The sequence below is a fragment of the Oncorhynchus mykiss genome, chromosome 27 (assembly GCF_057628025.1).
Source record: "Oncorhynchus mykiss isolate SJ-2025 chromosome 27, ASM5762802v1, whole genome shotgun sequence".
Classification (NCBI taxonomy): Eukaryota; Metazoa; Chordata; class Actinopteri; order Salmoniformes; family Salmonidae; genus Oncorhynchus; species Oncorhynchus mykiss.
In genome coordinates, this window is record NC_143048.1 from 31068693 (window position 1) to 31085038 (window position 16346).

The 16346-nt window shown below is 44.4% G+C and overlaps 1 protein-coding gene across 4 annotated transcripts in view; it reads left to right on the plus strand.

Annotated features, from left to right (window-relative positions):
- Positions 1-14566, plus strand: part of LOC110507930 (paired box protein Pax-3) — a 34453-nt gene extending 19887 nt beyond the window's left edge. The window contains exons 5-9 of one of the 4 annotated variants that reach the window (XM_036965296.2): positions 778-977; positions 3361-3526; positions 3742-3959; positions 10867-11149; positions 12487-12645. In XM_036965296.2, coding sequence (XP_036821191.1) covers positions 778-977; positions 3361-3526; positions 3742-3959; positions 10867-11149; positions 12487-12521 — 902 coding nt within the window. In that variant the 3' untranslated portion in view covers positions 12522-12645. Of the gene's footprint in view, positions 1-777; positions 978-3360; positions 3527-3741; positions 3960-10866; positions 11155-12486 lie in introns of all 4 variants that reach the window. The other 3 variants (XM_036965293.2, XM_036965298.2, XM_036965295.2) reach the window with 3 other exon arrangements.
- Positions 14567-16346: the final 1780 nt, after the last annotated feature.

The following is a 16346-nucleotide window of genomic DNA, read 5'->3' on the forward strand; positions in this document are numbered from 1 at the left end:
GAATTGGCTCTTAAAGGGCCGGCGTTTCTCTCTGAGCAAACAAGACCATCATGCACCTGCAGAGGGGGTATATGGGGGGGGGGGGGGGGCTGCCCTGTCCCTCGCTCAATCCCCAACTGCTACTGGGGCTCCAGAAAGACTGCAACTGTAGACAATGCTGGTTCCCCCCTACACTCTCTCTTTCCATCACTGACCTCCCCCTTTCCCCCCTTAAAAAACGAATGATCCCTGGATCCAAATTAGGCCTTTGTGTGGCGCTTAGTCCTCTCAATCCCACTGTCGCTGCGCCTCGGGAACCTTGTCCTGTGGGATTATTTATAAAATCACACAGAATTCTCCTCTGAATGGAAGTCTTTTGGTGCACAAGACAAGAGGGAACATTGGGAGGAATGGGGGGTATTGAGAGGGTGTTGGTGGCCCCTCCTCTGAAGAGATTTATGTAAACAGATAGCAGGGAAAAGGGAAAGTAAACAAGTTCACACTTCAAGTGGATGGATGGATTTATACTTCTGTTCTTCACTCTCACTATGTTACTACTCCTCTTTTTCTTGAGGACTTTCCCTTTTGGTCTCCATGAATTATATTTGATCACTGTAGTCAGGAGAATGAGAAACTTAAGATATGTTTTGTAAGACTTGAAGTATTTTTTCAACTTTTATTTAACCAGTCGAGTCAATTAAGAAGGAAAAACGTCAGTAACTGTTACCTGTGATAATGATATAGTACTAACTAACACCATGAAAGCCCTAACTGAGCACCTCTTGTCTGTTGGAGCAGCAAGCCACTCAGATGAGGGGTCGGACGTGGAGTCAGAACCGGACCTGCCTCTGAAGAGGAAGCAGCGCCGCAGTAGAACCACCTTCACGGCTGAACAGTTGGATGAGCTGGAGAGAGCCTTCGAACGAACACACTACCCTGACATCTACACGAGGGAAGAGCTTGCTCAGAGGGCCAAACTCACGGAGGCCAGAGTACAGGTAGACTACACACACATCACACACATTCTTTGTCTCACATCACACACAGGGATGCGCAAGTATACACACACACACATTCCTGGCCTTCCCCTTCATCCTGTGTTCCCAGGGGTCCAATCTGCAGGGCCAGCTCTGATATACGGCCCAGAAAATTCCCCACAACAGCTCCCATATGGAGGCTGTACCGGGCCCAGCATGGGGCTATTACATATGGAATCAGCATGAGTCCCGCCAGTCACACACACTGATTCTCAGCAGCAGCAGAAGGAGGCCTGTTCAGTTAAATGTTCATTTAGAAATTTGGATGGGTTCATTTATCCGCTATGTCCCTGTGAATGAATCAGCCAGGTCACTCGTGATACAAGTCAGTATTTGACATACATCCATGTCTGAGGAGGTCAGGAGATGACGTGGAAACCGGCCACTAGGAGCAACAGTGAGCGCTGTAAGTTTCGGTTATGCTAGGGCGTTGAGGACGGGGAGACGGATAAGTGTAAGCATCTGCCTCTGATTCCAAAGGTTGGAAGTTTGAATCCAGCGATAGAAAGTTGTTTTTGAGATGTGTGTTTTAAGCCTATCCCAAACCTTAACCCTAACCTTAACCATTCTGAGTTAATGCCTAAACTTAACCCTTACCTTAAAAATGAGGCGTTAATGCTTAAACTTAATCTATTTGTGCTTTTGGGTGACTCTATGGCTTTGGAACAGAAATTAAATAAGACCATCAGAGATAGTTTATAGTTAGCGGAATATATACTGGAGGAAACCATGTAAAATAGTGTTGTGTTGCTATGGCCAAGTCCATGTTTAATGATGTTCTGGTGGTGGGCCATGAGATGTGGAGATAGTGAAGGCCTTGTTGGCTGCAGCCAGGAGTCACATGGGCTGGTCTGGAGAGGAACACATGACCCCCCCCCCCCCCCCCCCCTCCCACACACACACACACACACACAAAGAGATGATGTCACAGTGTGGTCCACACAAATGGGAGATCACTATGTGACTTCTAACTATAGCTAAGGGCAGTACACACACACTAATGCAAATGCACAAGCACACACACACACATGATACATAGAAAGCAGATTATTTTTAAAAACGCAGTCAGACAAAAACAGAGATTGACTCATAGAGAGAGGTATACCCATATGCACAAATAACAGTCATTAACCATTCATATACAGTACCAGTCAAAAGTGTGAACACACCTACTCATTCATCCCAGATGGGATGGCGTATCACTGCAGAATGCTGTGGTAGCCATGCTGGTTAAGTGTGCCTTGAATTCTAAATAAATCACAGACAGTGTCACCAGGTAAGCACCCCCACACCATCACACCTCCTCCTCCATGCTTCACGGTGGGAACCACACATTTGGAGATCATCCGTTCCCCTACTCTGTGTCTCACAAAGACACAGGGGTTGGAACCAAAAATGTCAAATTTGGACTCATCAGACCATAGGACAGATTTCCACCGGTCTAATGTCCAATGCTCATGTTTCTTGGCCCAAGCAAGTCCATTCTTCTTATTGGTGTCCTTTAGTAGTGGTTTCGCTGCAGCAATTCAACCCTGAAGGCCTGATTCACGCAGTCTCCTCTGAACAGTTGATGTTGAGATGTGTCTGTTACTTGAACTCTGTGAAGCATTTATTTGGGCTGCAATCTGAGGTGCAGTTAACTGCCTATTTCTGAGGCTGGTAACTCTAACAAACTTATCCTCTGCAGCAGAGGTAACTCTGGGTCTTCCATTTCTGTGGCGGTCCTCATGAGAGCCAGTTTCATCATAGCGCTTGATGGTTTTTGCAACTGCACTTGAAGAAACTTTCAAAGTTCTTGAAATGTTCCTGGATTGACTGACCTTCATGTCCTAAAGTAATGATGGACTGTCGTTTCTCTTTGCTTATTTGAGCTGTTCTTGCCATAATATGGACTTGGTCCTTTACCTCTTCTATATACCACCCCTACCTTGTCACAACACAACTGATTGTCTCAAACGCATTAAGAAGGAAAGAAATTCCACAAATTAACTTTTAACAAGGCACACCTGTTAATTGAAATGCATTCCAGGTGACTACCTCAAGAAGCTGGTTGAGAGAATGCCAACAGTGTGCAAAGCTGTCATCAAGGAAAATGGTGGCTACTTTGAAGAATCACAAATATAAAATATATTTTGATTTGTTTAACACTTTTTTTGTTACTACAAATAACATGTGTAATTTCATAGTTTTGATTTCTTCACTATTTTCTACAATGTAGAAAATAGTAAAAATAAAGAAAAACTCTTGAATGAGTAGGTGTGTCCAAACCTTTGACTGGTTCTGTAAGTGGTAATGAATGTTTAAGACAATGTAAGATCTCATGTCTTATATCCTCTTTCCCCAGGTGTGGTTCAGTAACAGAAGAGCCCGGTGGAGGAAGCAGGCTGGAGCTAGTCAGCTCATGGCCTTCAATCACCTGATCCCTGGGGGCTTCCCGCCCTCTGCCATGTCCAGTCTCTCACCTTATCAGCTGTCTGACAGCCCGTATCCCCCTACATCCATATCACAAGGTTTGGACACTATAAACAAGGCCACAGGCTGAACATCCTGTTTGTTTCAGATATACAACTATTGCTCTCAGGGTTCAGACCCTAGAGTTTGATTAACAAAGTCATGTAATATTAAATATTGACTGCTTCAAGTTGGCTACAATGTAATAATCTGTCAATTGAGAGACAATATATCTAAATGGAACTTTCTTCCTTTCTATTTGTCCTTCCCTTAGCGGTGTCGGAGCAGCCCAGCACCTTGCATCGGCCCCAGCCACTGCCCCCCTCCTCAGGCCACCACCAGAGCTCAGGTGGGGGAGGGCAGGATGTGGGGTCGGCCTACTGCCTGGCCACTGGACGCCACGGCTTCTCAGGCTACTCGGACAACTTTGTCACGTCAGGAGGCCCTCCCAACTCCCAGAACCCATCCAACAGCAATGGCCTCTCTTCTCAGGTGAGTCCAGCAGAGTTACCTATCTACACACAGACACACACACAGACACACACAGAAACAGAGTTCACACTCTTATCTATGCCGGGAGGTGGGTGTGAGGTGGAGGAGGGTGTGAGGTCAAATCAAATTTAATTTGTTATATGCGACGAATACAACAGGTGTAGTAGACCTTACCATGAAATGCTTACTTTCAAGCCCTTAACCAACAATTCAGTTTTAAGAAAAATAAGAGTGAAGAAAAATATTTACTAAATTAACAAAAGTAAAAAATAAAAGAGCAACAATACAATAATGTGGCTATGTACAGGGGGTACCGGTTCCTGAGTCAATGTGCAGGCGTACAAGTTAGTCGAGGTAATTGAGGTAATATGTACATGTACAGTGCCTTGCGAAAGTATTCGGCCCCCTTGAACTTTGCGACCTTTTGCCACATTTCAGGCTTCAAACATAAAGATATAAAACTGTATTTTTTTGTGAAGAATCAACAACAAGTGGGACACAATCATGAAGTGGAACGACATTTATTGGATATTTCAAACTTTTTTAACAAATCAAAAACTGAAAAATTGGGCGTGCAAAATTATTCAGCCCCTTTACTTTCAGTGCAGCAAACTCTCTCCAGAAGTTCAGTGAGGATCTATGAATGATCCAATGTTGACCTAAATGACTAATGATGATAAATACAATCCACCTGTGTGTAATCAAGTCTCCGTATAAATGCACCTGCACTGTGATAGTCTCAGAGGTCCGTTAAAAGCGCAGAGAGCATCATGAAGAACAAGGAACACACCAGGCAGGTCCGAGATACTGTTGTGAAGAAGTTTAAAGCCGGATTTGGATACAAAAAGATTTCCCAAGCTTTAAACATCCCAAGGAGCACTGTGCAAGCGATAATATTGAAATGGAAGGAGTATCAGACCACTGCAAATCTACCAAGACCTGGCCGTCCCTCTAAACTTTCAGCTCATACAAGGAGAAGACTGATCAGAGATGCAGCCAAGAGGCCCATGATCACTCTGGATGAACTGCAGAGATCTACAGCTGAGGTGGGAGACTCTGTCCAACAACAATCAGTCGTATATTGCACAAATCTGGCCTTTATGGAAGAGTGGCAAGAAGAAAGCCATTTCTTAAAGATATCCATAAAAAGTGTTGTTTAAAGTTTGCCACAAGCCACCTGGGAGACACACCAAACATGTGGAAGAAGGTGCTCTGGTCAGATGAAACCAAAATTGAACTTTTTGGCAACAATGCAAAACGTTATGTTTGGCGTAAAAGCAACACAGCTGAACACACCATCCCCACTGTCAAACATGGTGGTGGCAGCATCATGGTTTGGGCCTGCTTTTCTTCAGCAGGGACAGGGAAGATGGTTAAAATTGATGGGAAGATGGATGGAGCCAAATACAGGACCATTCTGGAAGAAAACCTGATGGAGTCTGAGACTGGGACGGAGATTTGTCTTCCAACAAGACAATGATCCAAAACATAAAGCAAAATCTACAATGGAATGGTTCAAAAATAAACATATCCAGGTGTTAGAATGGCCAAGTCAAAGTCCAGACCTGAATCCAATCGAGAATCTGTGGAAAGAACTGAAAACTGCTGTTCACAAATGCTCTCCATCCAACCTCACTGAGCTCGAGCTGTTTTGCAAGGAGGAATGGGAAAAAATGTCAGTCTCTCGATGTGCAAAACTGATAGAGACATACCCCAAGCGACTTACAGCTGTAATCGCAGCAAAAGGTGGCGCTACAAAGTATTAACTTAAGGGGGCTGAATAATTTTGCACGCCCAATTTTTCAGTTTTTGATTTGTTAAAGTTTGAAATATCCAATAAATGTCGTTCCACTTCATGATTGTGTCCCACTTGTTGTTGATTCTTCACAAAAAAATACAGTTTTATATTTTTATGTTTGAAGCCTGAAATGTGGCAAAAGGTCGCAAAGTTCAAGGGGGCCGAATACTTTCGCAAGGCACTGTAGATAGTGGTAAAGTGACTATGCATAGATAATAAACAACGAGTAGCAGCATAGTAAAAAAAAAGGGGGGTGGGGTCAATGCAGGTAGTCTGGGTAGCCATTTGATTAGCTGTTCAGCAGTGTTGTGTCTTTGGGGTAGAAGCTGTTAAGAAGCCTTTTGGACCTAGACTTGGCGCTCTGGTCCCGCTTGCAATGCCGTAGTAGAGAGAACAGGGCTTTTAGGGCCTTCCTCTGACACTGCCTGATATAGAACTCCTTGATGTCAGGAAGCTTGCAGTCAGAGGCCGAGCAGTTGTCATACCAGGAGGTGATGCAACCAGTCAGGATGTTCTCAATGGTGCAGCTGTAGAACTTTTTGAGGATCTGAGGACCCATGCCAAATCTTTTCAGTCTCCTGAGGAGGAATAGGCATTGTTGTACCCTCTTCACGACTGTCTTGGTGTGTTTGAACCATGATAGTTTGTTGGTGACACCAAGGCTCCACTACAGCCCCGTCGATGAGAATGGGGGCGTGCTTGGCTCTACTTTTCCTGTAGTCCACAATAATCTCCTTGTTCTTGATCACATTGAGGGAGAGGTTGTTGTCCTGGCACCACACTGCCAGGTCTCTGACTTCCTCCCTATAGGCTCTCTCATTGTTGTCGGTGATCAGGCCTACCTCCGTTGTGTCGTCGGCAAACTTGATGATGGTGTTTGATCGTGCTTGGCCACGCAGTCATGAGTGAACAGGGAGTGCAGGAGGGGACTAGGCACGCACCCCTGAGGGGCCCCCATGTTGAGGATCAGCGTGGCAGATGTGTTATTGCCTACCCTTACCACCTGGGGGCGGCCCATAAGGAAGTACAGGATCCAGTTGCAGAGGGTCCTTAGCTTAATGATGAGCTTTGAGGGCAATATGGTGTTGAACGCTGAGCTGTAGCCAATGAACAGCATTCTCACGTAGGTGTTCCTTTTGTCCAGGTGGGAAAGGGCAGTGTTGAGTGCAATAGAGATTGTGTCCTTCTGTTGGGGTGGTATGCAATTTGGAATGGGTCTTGGGTTTCTGGGATGATGGTGTTGATGTGAGCCATGACCAGCCTTTCAAAGCACTTCATTGCTACAGACATGAATGCAACGGGTCGGTAGTCATTTAGGCAGGTTGCCTTGGTGTTCTTGGCCACAGGGACTATGGTGGTCTACTTGAAACATGTAGGTATTACAGACTCGGCCAGGGACAGGTTGAAAATGTCAGTGAAGACACTTGGTCAGTTGGTCAGCGCATGCTCGGAGTACACCTCCTGGTAATCCATCTGGCCCTGCGGCCTTGTGAATGTTGGCCTGTTTAAAGGTCTTACTCACATCGGCTATGGCGAGCGTGATCACACAGTCGTCCGGAAACAGCTGCTTCAGTGTTGCTTGCCTCGAATCACACATAGAAGTTGTTTAGCTTGTCTGGTAGGCTTGTGTCACTGAGTAGTCTCTGAGTGTGCGGCTCTCCTTTATTTTCAGGCTTGTGTCACTGGGCAGCTGGTCTTCCCTTTATGGTCAGTAATAGTTTGCAAGCCCTGCCACAGCTGGTGTAGTACGATTCAATCTTAGTCCTGTATTGACGCTTTGCCTGTTTGATGGTTCATCTGAGGGCATAGCAGGATTTTTTATAAGCGTCCAGATTATAGTCCCGCTCCTTGAAAGTGGCATCCGGGGTGGCAGGTAGGCTAGTGGTTAGAGCGTTGGGCCAGTAACCGAAAGGTTGCTGGATCGAATCCTGGAGCTGACAAGGTAAAAATCTGTCATTCTGCCCCTGAACAAGGCAGTTAACCCACTGTTCCCCGGTAGGCTGTCATTGTAAATAACAATTTGTTCTTAACTGACTTGCTTAGTTAAATAAATCAGGTTCATAAAAATAAAAAAATCTCTACCATTTAGCCCAGCTCAGATGTGAGGTGGTGGAGGGTGTGAGGTGGAGTGAAAGGACTTGAAAAGGACAGAGGAAGGACACGGAGGAGGACAAATGAGGAGAAGATGAGACAAATGAAAACTGAAAAGACAATTATGGCCAATTATACAGGGATGAGGCTTATCGTCCCTTTACCTAAACATTAAAGGCTGTCCTAACAGGCAGAAAATGAGATTTCAGCTGCTCAAAGTCAGACCGCTCAGACAATACAGCACAGGGTTTACACACGCGCACACACACACTCACACACATAAGCACACACACACACATAGGCACACGCACGCACACACGCACACGCACACTCACACGCACACGCGCGCACGCACTCACACACACACGCACACAGTGCTTCGGGGTCACTTTAGAGAGTGTGACTGACAATATGGACATGAAGGATGACTGACTGGAGAGGCTGACATGGAAACATTACATTTACACAGGTCACATGTTGGGAAAGAAAACATTTAGAAATGTTTAATATTATTGATGAACGTTTAAAATAGTTATCGGTCATTTGTAAGACCTTTATTTGGTTCAGTTTAATATACTGAACTGTGTTCAATTTATCTAAATGACAATGAATAGGCTAAGTAATAAGGAGGGGAGATATCGTCTATCAAAGAACATGTATGGTAGTCTAATATTTTCAGACAATATTCTGTGTTTTTCTGTAGCAGTAGGGCAAATATACTTTTGCTTCCAGTCTCACCGTCATCACCTCTAACTCGTCCCACAGTTTAGCCCATCAACACATCCATAATATCCTTGCACTTTTGAAGAGTAATCAATCAAGGTTCCAGTGTCCAAATTGATTGCTACCGAATATTTAATGAATTGAATTATGTGTGTAATTTATGTAGATTACTTCCTATGTTTTGTTACATATATCATTGGTGCAGGCTATCTAAATTTTCTTGGTACGAGTGTGGAATGTTGTTTAAATTATGAGTTGACTTAAATTGGATGGGTATTTCATTTATATAGATGGTTATGAAGACTGTATGTTGAAGATCAACTAGGCCTACTCTATTTAGAAACTACAAATAAGATGGATTGATCATTATTATTGGATGGGTATTTCATTTATATAGATGGTTATGAAGACTGTATATCGAAGATCAACTAGGCCTACTCTATTTAGAAACTACAAATAAGATGGATTGATCATTATTATTTGCATGCAAGAGAACTTTTGCTGCATGTTGGCGCAACACACAATTCTACAAATCAAACACCTCTTATCCCCCCCCCCCCTCTCTCTCTGATAAATGGGGTGCCTGACCCCCAGATGTTTTCCATTTGTAAGGAACACACCCCGACTTCTGCAAGGGTGTTTGTCAAGATTCCACTGACAGGGCTTCTGTATGACAACCATCATGTATGTTTGAGAGTGTGTATTTTAAGGTGCATGGGAAACTACCCCTCCCTGAATCTCTGTTGAGACTTTGTTTATCTACACTTTCGTCTCTTACGCAGTCCATATGCAGCTACCTTGGGCAATCAGGGAAACACACACACACACATATACACACACACACACACATACACACACACACACATATACTGCACATAAACCGTTAAGCCTCCAGGGAGGCTTCTCATGATTGCATTCTTACAATGTTTGTCTCCACATTCCTCAGTATGAAAGTCAAGTCCTCATTTATTTGAATATACAGTATATTGTATGAGAGAGCAGGAATGTCCTGTATGTCTCAGACTTCCCCCATTCCGACATTCTTCCCTGGCTCTCCTCTCCTGTCCGGCTCTTCCTGGACACGCTGATTTGGGGCCGCTGGACACAGCAATGTTACAACACAGAAAAACGTTGATGAAGCCCAGCCAGGAGCCACGTCACGCTAAAGACAAGGAGAGATGAAAGAGAAAGACGGAGAGAGAGAGAGAGAGAGGTATAGCGTTTTTAGAAAGCTGTAGTTTCTTGTAGAGGTCGACCGCACCAATCGTCCATATACTTCTTCTGTTTAAACAGAGTGTTCCAAAACGCAGGTCATTTTTGGGGAAAATGTTATTTGGGTCGAGAAACACAACTCCCCTCTCAAAATCAACATGGGCTCCTCTGTCCCCTGCCTGGGAAATGACTTAAGCGGGACCATCTGTGTGTGTGGATGTAGAATAATATGTCACTTATAGGGCCAGAAGAGCCCAAAGTGCAGCGTACCTGCTTTTCATTAGGACATGGACAGAGGCTAGAGGTCTCTGTTTAGAGGGATTTGATGCATTTAGAGGTAGGGAGGTTTAAAGTGGTCACGTTGGGTTGGGATATATCTTTTCAGTGAGATGATCTTGAGTCACAGCAATTATCTGTTTATTAGACACTTTTGTTGAACTTGTTCTCATCCATCCAGTTAAAGTTAGTGAGGGTTTGTTATCGGCTCGTTCTGTCTGAACCTCCTTTACAACAACACCCTACGGCTCTTTTCCGTCCTTCGCTCGCCAAGAAATATTCCCCCAAATTCAATTATCGGGTGGCTAATCAACAACAGGTCAAAGACTAGCCTGTTTCTCTGTCTGCAGCTTGTCTGCTGTAGTCCAAAGGGTTTTCTCTCTGCTTCTAAAGGTCTACTACCTTATCTGTGTCAGGACATCTTTGGTGATAAGTCTTTATCTCATCCTATGCTTTTTGGAGCGGCGGCAGGCGGGAATTTCCAAATAAGTGGAGTAGAGTTTCTGAGACAAATTGGTTGATTATTCCTCTGTGGTGCTATCGCTGCCTGTCTGGGAAGGCCTGGTGGAAGTGTTTTGATGTCAGTGGAGAGGAACTTCCTGTCTGATTTAGGCTGTGCTACTATATGTTATGGATGGGGGTTGGGCGTAGTGTTTGGAATGTTACATAACACAATGCTGTGCCAAAGCCTCTGATAGGACTACACCACCTGTTCTCGCAAGTTCCAAAATCACTTAACCACCTATCTGAATGGAATGTCAATAACGTCACTGTAACGGCAATAACACTCTTTCTCCCTCTCTCCAGGTGATGGGTCTGTTGAACCCAGGCGGGGTGCCCCACCAGCCCCAGAGTGACTACGCCCTCTCCCCCCTGACAGGAGGCCTGGAGCCCCCCGGGGGCATGGGGGCCAGCTGCTCCCAGCGTCTGGAGCACCTCAAGGGTCTGGAGGGCCTGTCCAGTGTCCCCAACATCCCCAGTCTCCCCTCGCTGCCCAACTCCCAGTCCTACTGCCCGTCCTCCTACAGCGCTCCTGCCTACAGCGTGGACCCTGTGGCCTCCTACCAGTATGGGCAGTACCACGGACAAAGTAAGGTCAATATCTCTCACTTTTATTACCACTTAAACACTTAGGAAGATCTCTCTCCAATCATATCAACTGTAGCCGCCTTGAGTTTTCACTGCTCTTAAGTCTACCACGCCAAAATATTTACAAAGGACAAATGTGTTGATAGGACTCTATCAGTGTTCATATGACGTTTTTCCATCCAACAAAAACAGCAGGGTTTCAGACAGGAATAGTTGTTTGATCTTATCTCTGAAGTAATGCTGACTATATTGATCTTATCTCTGAAGTAATGCTGACTATATTGATCTTATCTCTGAAGTAATGCTGACTATATTGGATCATATCTGTCCTCTGGTATACTGTAGCTCACGTCACCTCGCCTCGCCTCACCTCGCCTCGCCTGTCAGCAATTGTTACTTCCTGTCAAACAGCACTAATAGTATAAGATAGTGTCTCCTGGAACGTTTTCTTATGGGAGGCTTGTTTAACTGTGAGGAGGCCCTTCAGTTCACATTAACATTACACTAAGGTTAACTCTGACATCAAACAAACGTTCATGTAACTCTCAAAAATCGATGTCATCCACATGCGTTCAAACGTGATTAGAGCACCCTGTAGTTTTCAATTTCCCTCTGTGGGGGGTGACCTGCACGGGTCACCCAATCAGGCCAGTCCCTCGACCTCGCAGCAACCTCGCCCTTCAAAGCAAAGGCACCAGTCCATGTAGCTGACTGCTACGGCTTTATAAAGCACTGCAGGTATCGAGTGAATATTTAACCTAATATCCGAGAGAAAGAAATGCCTAATGAAATATCTTGAAGAGATTTCTAAGAGGGACTACATCTTGATGTCATTAATCACAGAGACTGGATACCCGTGTGCAGTTAGGTCTGTAGAATGGGAAAAGGGATTTTCTGGGGGGTGGAAGGATCCTAATATCCTCTGGCAGGGAGCAATTAGAAACAGGTGTGTGGTGTGGGCCTGCTGAGGTCAGCTGGGGAAACAGTATTGATCCCTGTCCCAGATTCACTGGTACTGGGCCTCTAGTGTCAAGCCTAACCCAGCCCTTAATGGGACTGATATCAAGTCTGTCCACTTCACCTTTCTATACACACACACACACACACACACACACACACACACACACACACACACACACACACACACACACACACACACACACACACACACACACACACACACACACACACACACACACACAGCTGCACTGTGAGACTGATCACCGTGATAGTGCTGCTCCCATGGTTCAAACCCTCTTTATCTCTGTCAGTGATCATCAGTCTTTATTTTTAATTGAGGTTAACTTGTAACTTAGTTAATTCTGTTTTTCCTTTTAGGTGCCCTTCATTATCTGAGACCTGAGATCACCTGAGGATCTGCCCATCTAAGGACCCCCCCCACCCCCCCTCCACCTCTGGCCCAGCCCAGTCTCCACCTCCAGCCCAGTCTCCACCTCCGGCCCAGCCCATTCTCCACCTCCACCTCTGTCCCAACCCAGTCTCCACCTCCACCTCCGGCCCAACCCTGTCTCCACCTCCGGCCCAGCCCATTCTCCACCACCACCTCCGGCCCAGCCCAGTCTCCTCTTCCGGCCAAGCCCAGTCTCCAACTCCGGCCCAGCCCAGTCTCCACCTCCACCTCCAGCCTGGTCTCGGTTGAGGGACATGTGTACTGTACTGTATATGTTGAGACTGAGGGGGCTCTTCAAGTAATCAGGACCAAAAGCTTCCTCCACTATCCCTGGCTACCTATTTCTTCACCCAGGCACTTCCACTCAACAATGATCTGTTCCTTCAGGCTTGATGAAAGTAATGGAAGAGAGACTAAAGTTAAAGGACATTGATAGAGAGGAATTTAAGGCCCAAATAATGAAACACATGAACTTAGATTAATGTCCGTTGATGACTGACAGAGATGCCACTGGGTACATTCCCTTGGCTGTGATGTGGTCTACCCCACATTGGGCGCCAACTATGACCAGGAAAACCGTGGAAGACTAATCCACACAGACCCACAGCACAGCCCAGGAGTGGAGGCCCGGTTGGGGTAAGACATCCTTAAGTCAGGCCTGTGGAAGAGCACAACCAGACTGTATAGTAACAGACTCACTAGTGGCTTTAGAGCTGTGAACCTGTTTACATGTTTGTCGTAGGGCCAAAGGAATACAGATTCATTCTATTTATCTCTGAATGAAAGCTACTTGAGGGAAAAAATAACAGGCTTTTATTTGACGTTGCATTTATTTGATGTGTTTTGTTCCAGAAGATTCCTTCCCACACAAAGAGTGAAAAGAACACAACATTCCAGCCATAGACGGAGGAACAAACGAACAAACAAACAAGGAAATGTGTAGAAAATAAACATGTCAATCAAAGAAAGAGGACGCTTTGAGACATCATCATAAACAGACCTGTAATGTATACTACAGCTGTTCCGTTCCCTTCATTATGTTAAATGCTCAGTGTTCTGAAACTTTGCATTGGACTCTCACTGTGTTCTGTTGATAACTCTGATCTCTTGTAGCTTCACAAGTATCAGGGGTTCTGATGGGTGACAGGGCTGATCCATCCTCATAGAGGCCTATTAGGGTTACGTGACTCACGACCAAGAGACACATGAGAAACCAGGACCACCTCACCACAGACCAACCCAGCTGACCAGAAGTGCAATATCATGTACCTCAGAGTCAACAATGCCACCAAACAGATGAAACAAAAAGATATTGTGTCTTAAGAACTTTCTGTAAAACATGTGAGTCATGTTTGAGTCATTGGTTATTACATGTGCCTACGTAGGCTTCGAGGTCCAAAACAAAGAAACAACAACATTGTCAGTACGGCTATGACAGCAAAGCCACAAAGAAAGGTGGGATGCACATTGTGAACCATTGAAGTCATTCCAAGCCCATGTGGAGCAGATTGATTCAAGGGGGAAAAAAAGAAGTAAACAAAAGAAACTTATGAAGAATTACAAAGCCAAATTATTTCATACATTTTTTTGCTTGTGTCTTTTTGTTTCTCTTGTTGCAAAAACCGAAAGATCAATAGTGTGTTGTTTTACATCATTTCCTTATTTATTCTCTCTAAAGTATCTAAACAATTCTGCAACATTATTCTTAAACTTTCTGCAACGTTTTCGTCAAATTACTACATCACATACCTTATAGGAACACCGTGTCCGCCTGTTCACTAAATGGTAGCTGGATGTCTCAACAGATCAAAAGGTTGCCACAAGCACTCATCGCTCAATTGTACATTTGTCTGTAACAGAAAGAAAAGTGTTTTTTCTTTCCAATGGTTTCTTTCATTTTTATAGATTTTTTTTATTATTTGACAGAATGATATGGTGCAATGTCTTGTGTACAAGCTCAGTATTATTACTATTTATAATAAAAAATGAAAATACAATGACTAAAAATAGTTTTAATTTGATTGAAAGTTACACTGTAATTTCAAGGTAATTTTGGTCTCAATGCAATCTTTGTGTATGAAATGTTTGTCATCAATGTGCAGTAAATAATTGACAGTGATTCATCACAATATAAAATACAAAAGAATAGAGAGACAAGCATGTAGTTTTCAAATAAACGTATTTAAACCCCTAAGCCTTGTGCAAAAATAGAACCGTAAAGAGAGGTTCCTGACATGGAGTTGGACTTGAACACAACAGCCTTTCTTAGAAACAGTACTCAAGACATTCAAACATCTGCACCATCTATTAATGCCCACGGGCACTCTACTGTAACAAACACACGTCTGTTTCACAAATTCTAAATGAGAACAACCCTCAGAGCGTTTGGACAAACAGAACACCCTCCTCCCCCTCACTCTTCACCCTCGCTGCCCCTTACCCCTCTCAGGCCTTGGTCATACACACAGGGTCTGTGTGTGTGTGTGTGTGTGCGCGCCACCCTGAGGATATTAGCCCTAATTAAAACACTGGTCTGATTAATCGAGTCTCGTCTCAGCCCTTGGAGGGACTACACACTTTATAAATAGAGATGTCAACAGAAATGTTTACCCACTTTGGATCAATCATACAGCTGACATTTTTATTGTTGAATACGAAATAATTGGGCCAATATGAGGACACAAACGTAAACTTCCGCACACACACACACTCCCATAAACACACAATCCAATATACAATCCTGTACAGTATCGCCAGAAAGACTGTTTGCTTTCCTAATCAGGCAGTACCATTAAAGATGAAGACAAATCGCTGTCGTTGGAAAAGTCCCAAGCAAAGCTGCGACCACAGAAATTAGTTTTACTAATGTACCCTCCTCGTGAACTGAATACACCCCAGAGTCTACTTAAAACCCAAACTAGTTGAATTAATTGTACAACATGTAATGAAAGGAAAGAGATAAAGACAAAGAGAGGTATATAACATTCTTATTTAGCCATTTGGTTGCACTATGAGTTGTGAGCAGTGCGTATGGCCATGTTAGTGGTTACCAGGGGCCCTCTGTATCCCTCTGTCTGTTCCATAGGGTTACACTTCGAACCTACACTAACCCCCATCAGCATGTGATCTGGTAACTCACTTCACAGACATTCACCCCCCCTGGGTCATGTGAGCTAACATGACCTAGAGATCACACTGGCAGCTGCCTCTGTCACTCCGAATCGATGTGTGTGTGTTCGTGCTTTTGCTTGAGTTTGTGTGTATGTACAACTACAGTATTAGTGTGTTTCCGGGAGTGTATTCCTGCATTATACTATATTATACTATAACTATGTGTATAAATAAGTTGTGTATAACATCTCTGTTGTCATGTTCTTGTCTGAGGTAAAGCAGCGGATGTGTTTGGGTGTTGATTTTAATCCTCAGCAGCAACCCCCCTGTCCAGGCACTTAACCTCTGACCCTTCCACTGGTGCAGACCTGGGCTTTCCTCATTCCTCTCACACGCTAAGGACAACTTAACCCCACAACCCCCAGGATATTAATGCATCGAAAAACAGTGTGAGAGAGAGAGGGAAGGATACAGAGAAGAGAGGAACAGACAGCTGAAACTGAAGCCTTGTTTATACCTGGGGATAACATGCGCAACAAGCTCTCACAGTCTCACGTTAGAATTAGACGTTCATCCAGGTTTCTTAAGCGTCAAAATTCGAAGTTGTTCCAAACATCAAATTTTGAAATCTTAAGGTTAGGCATTATTAACTCCGAATGGTTAAAGTAAAAGTTAA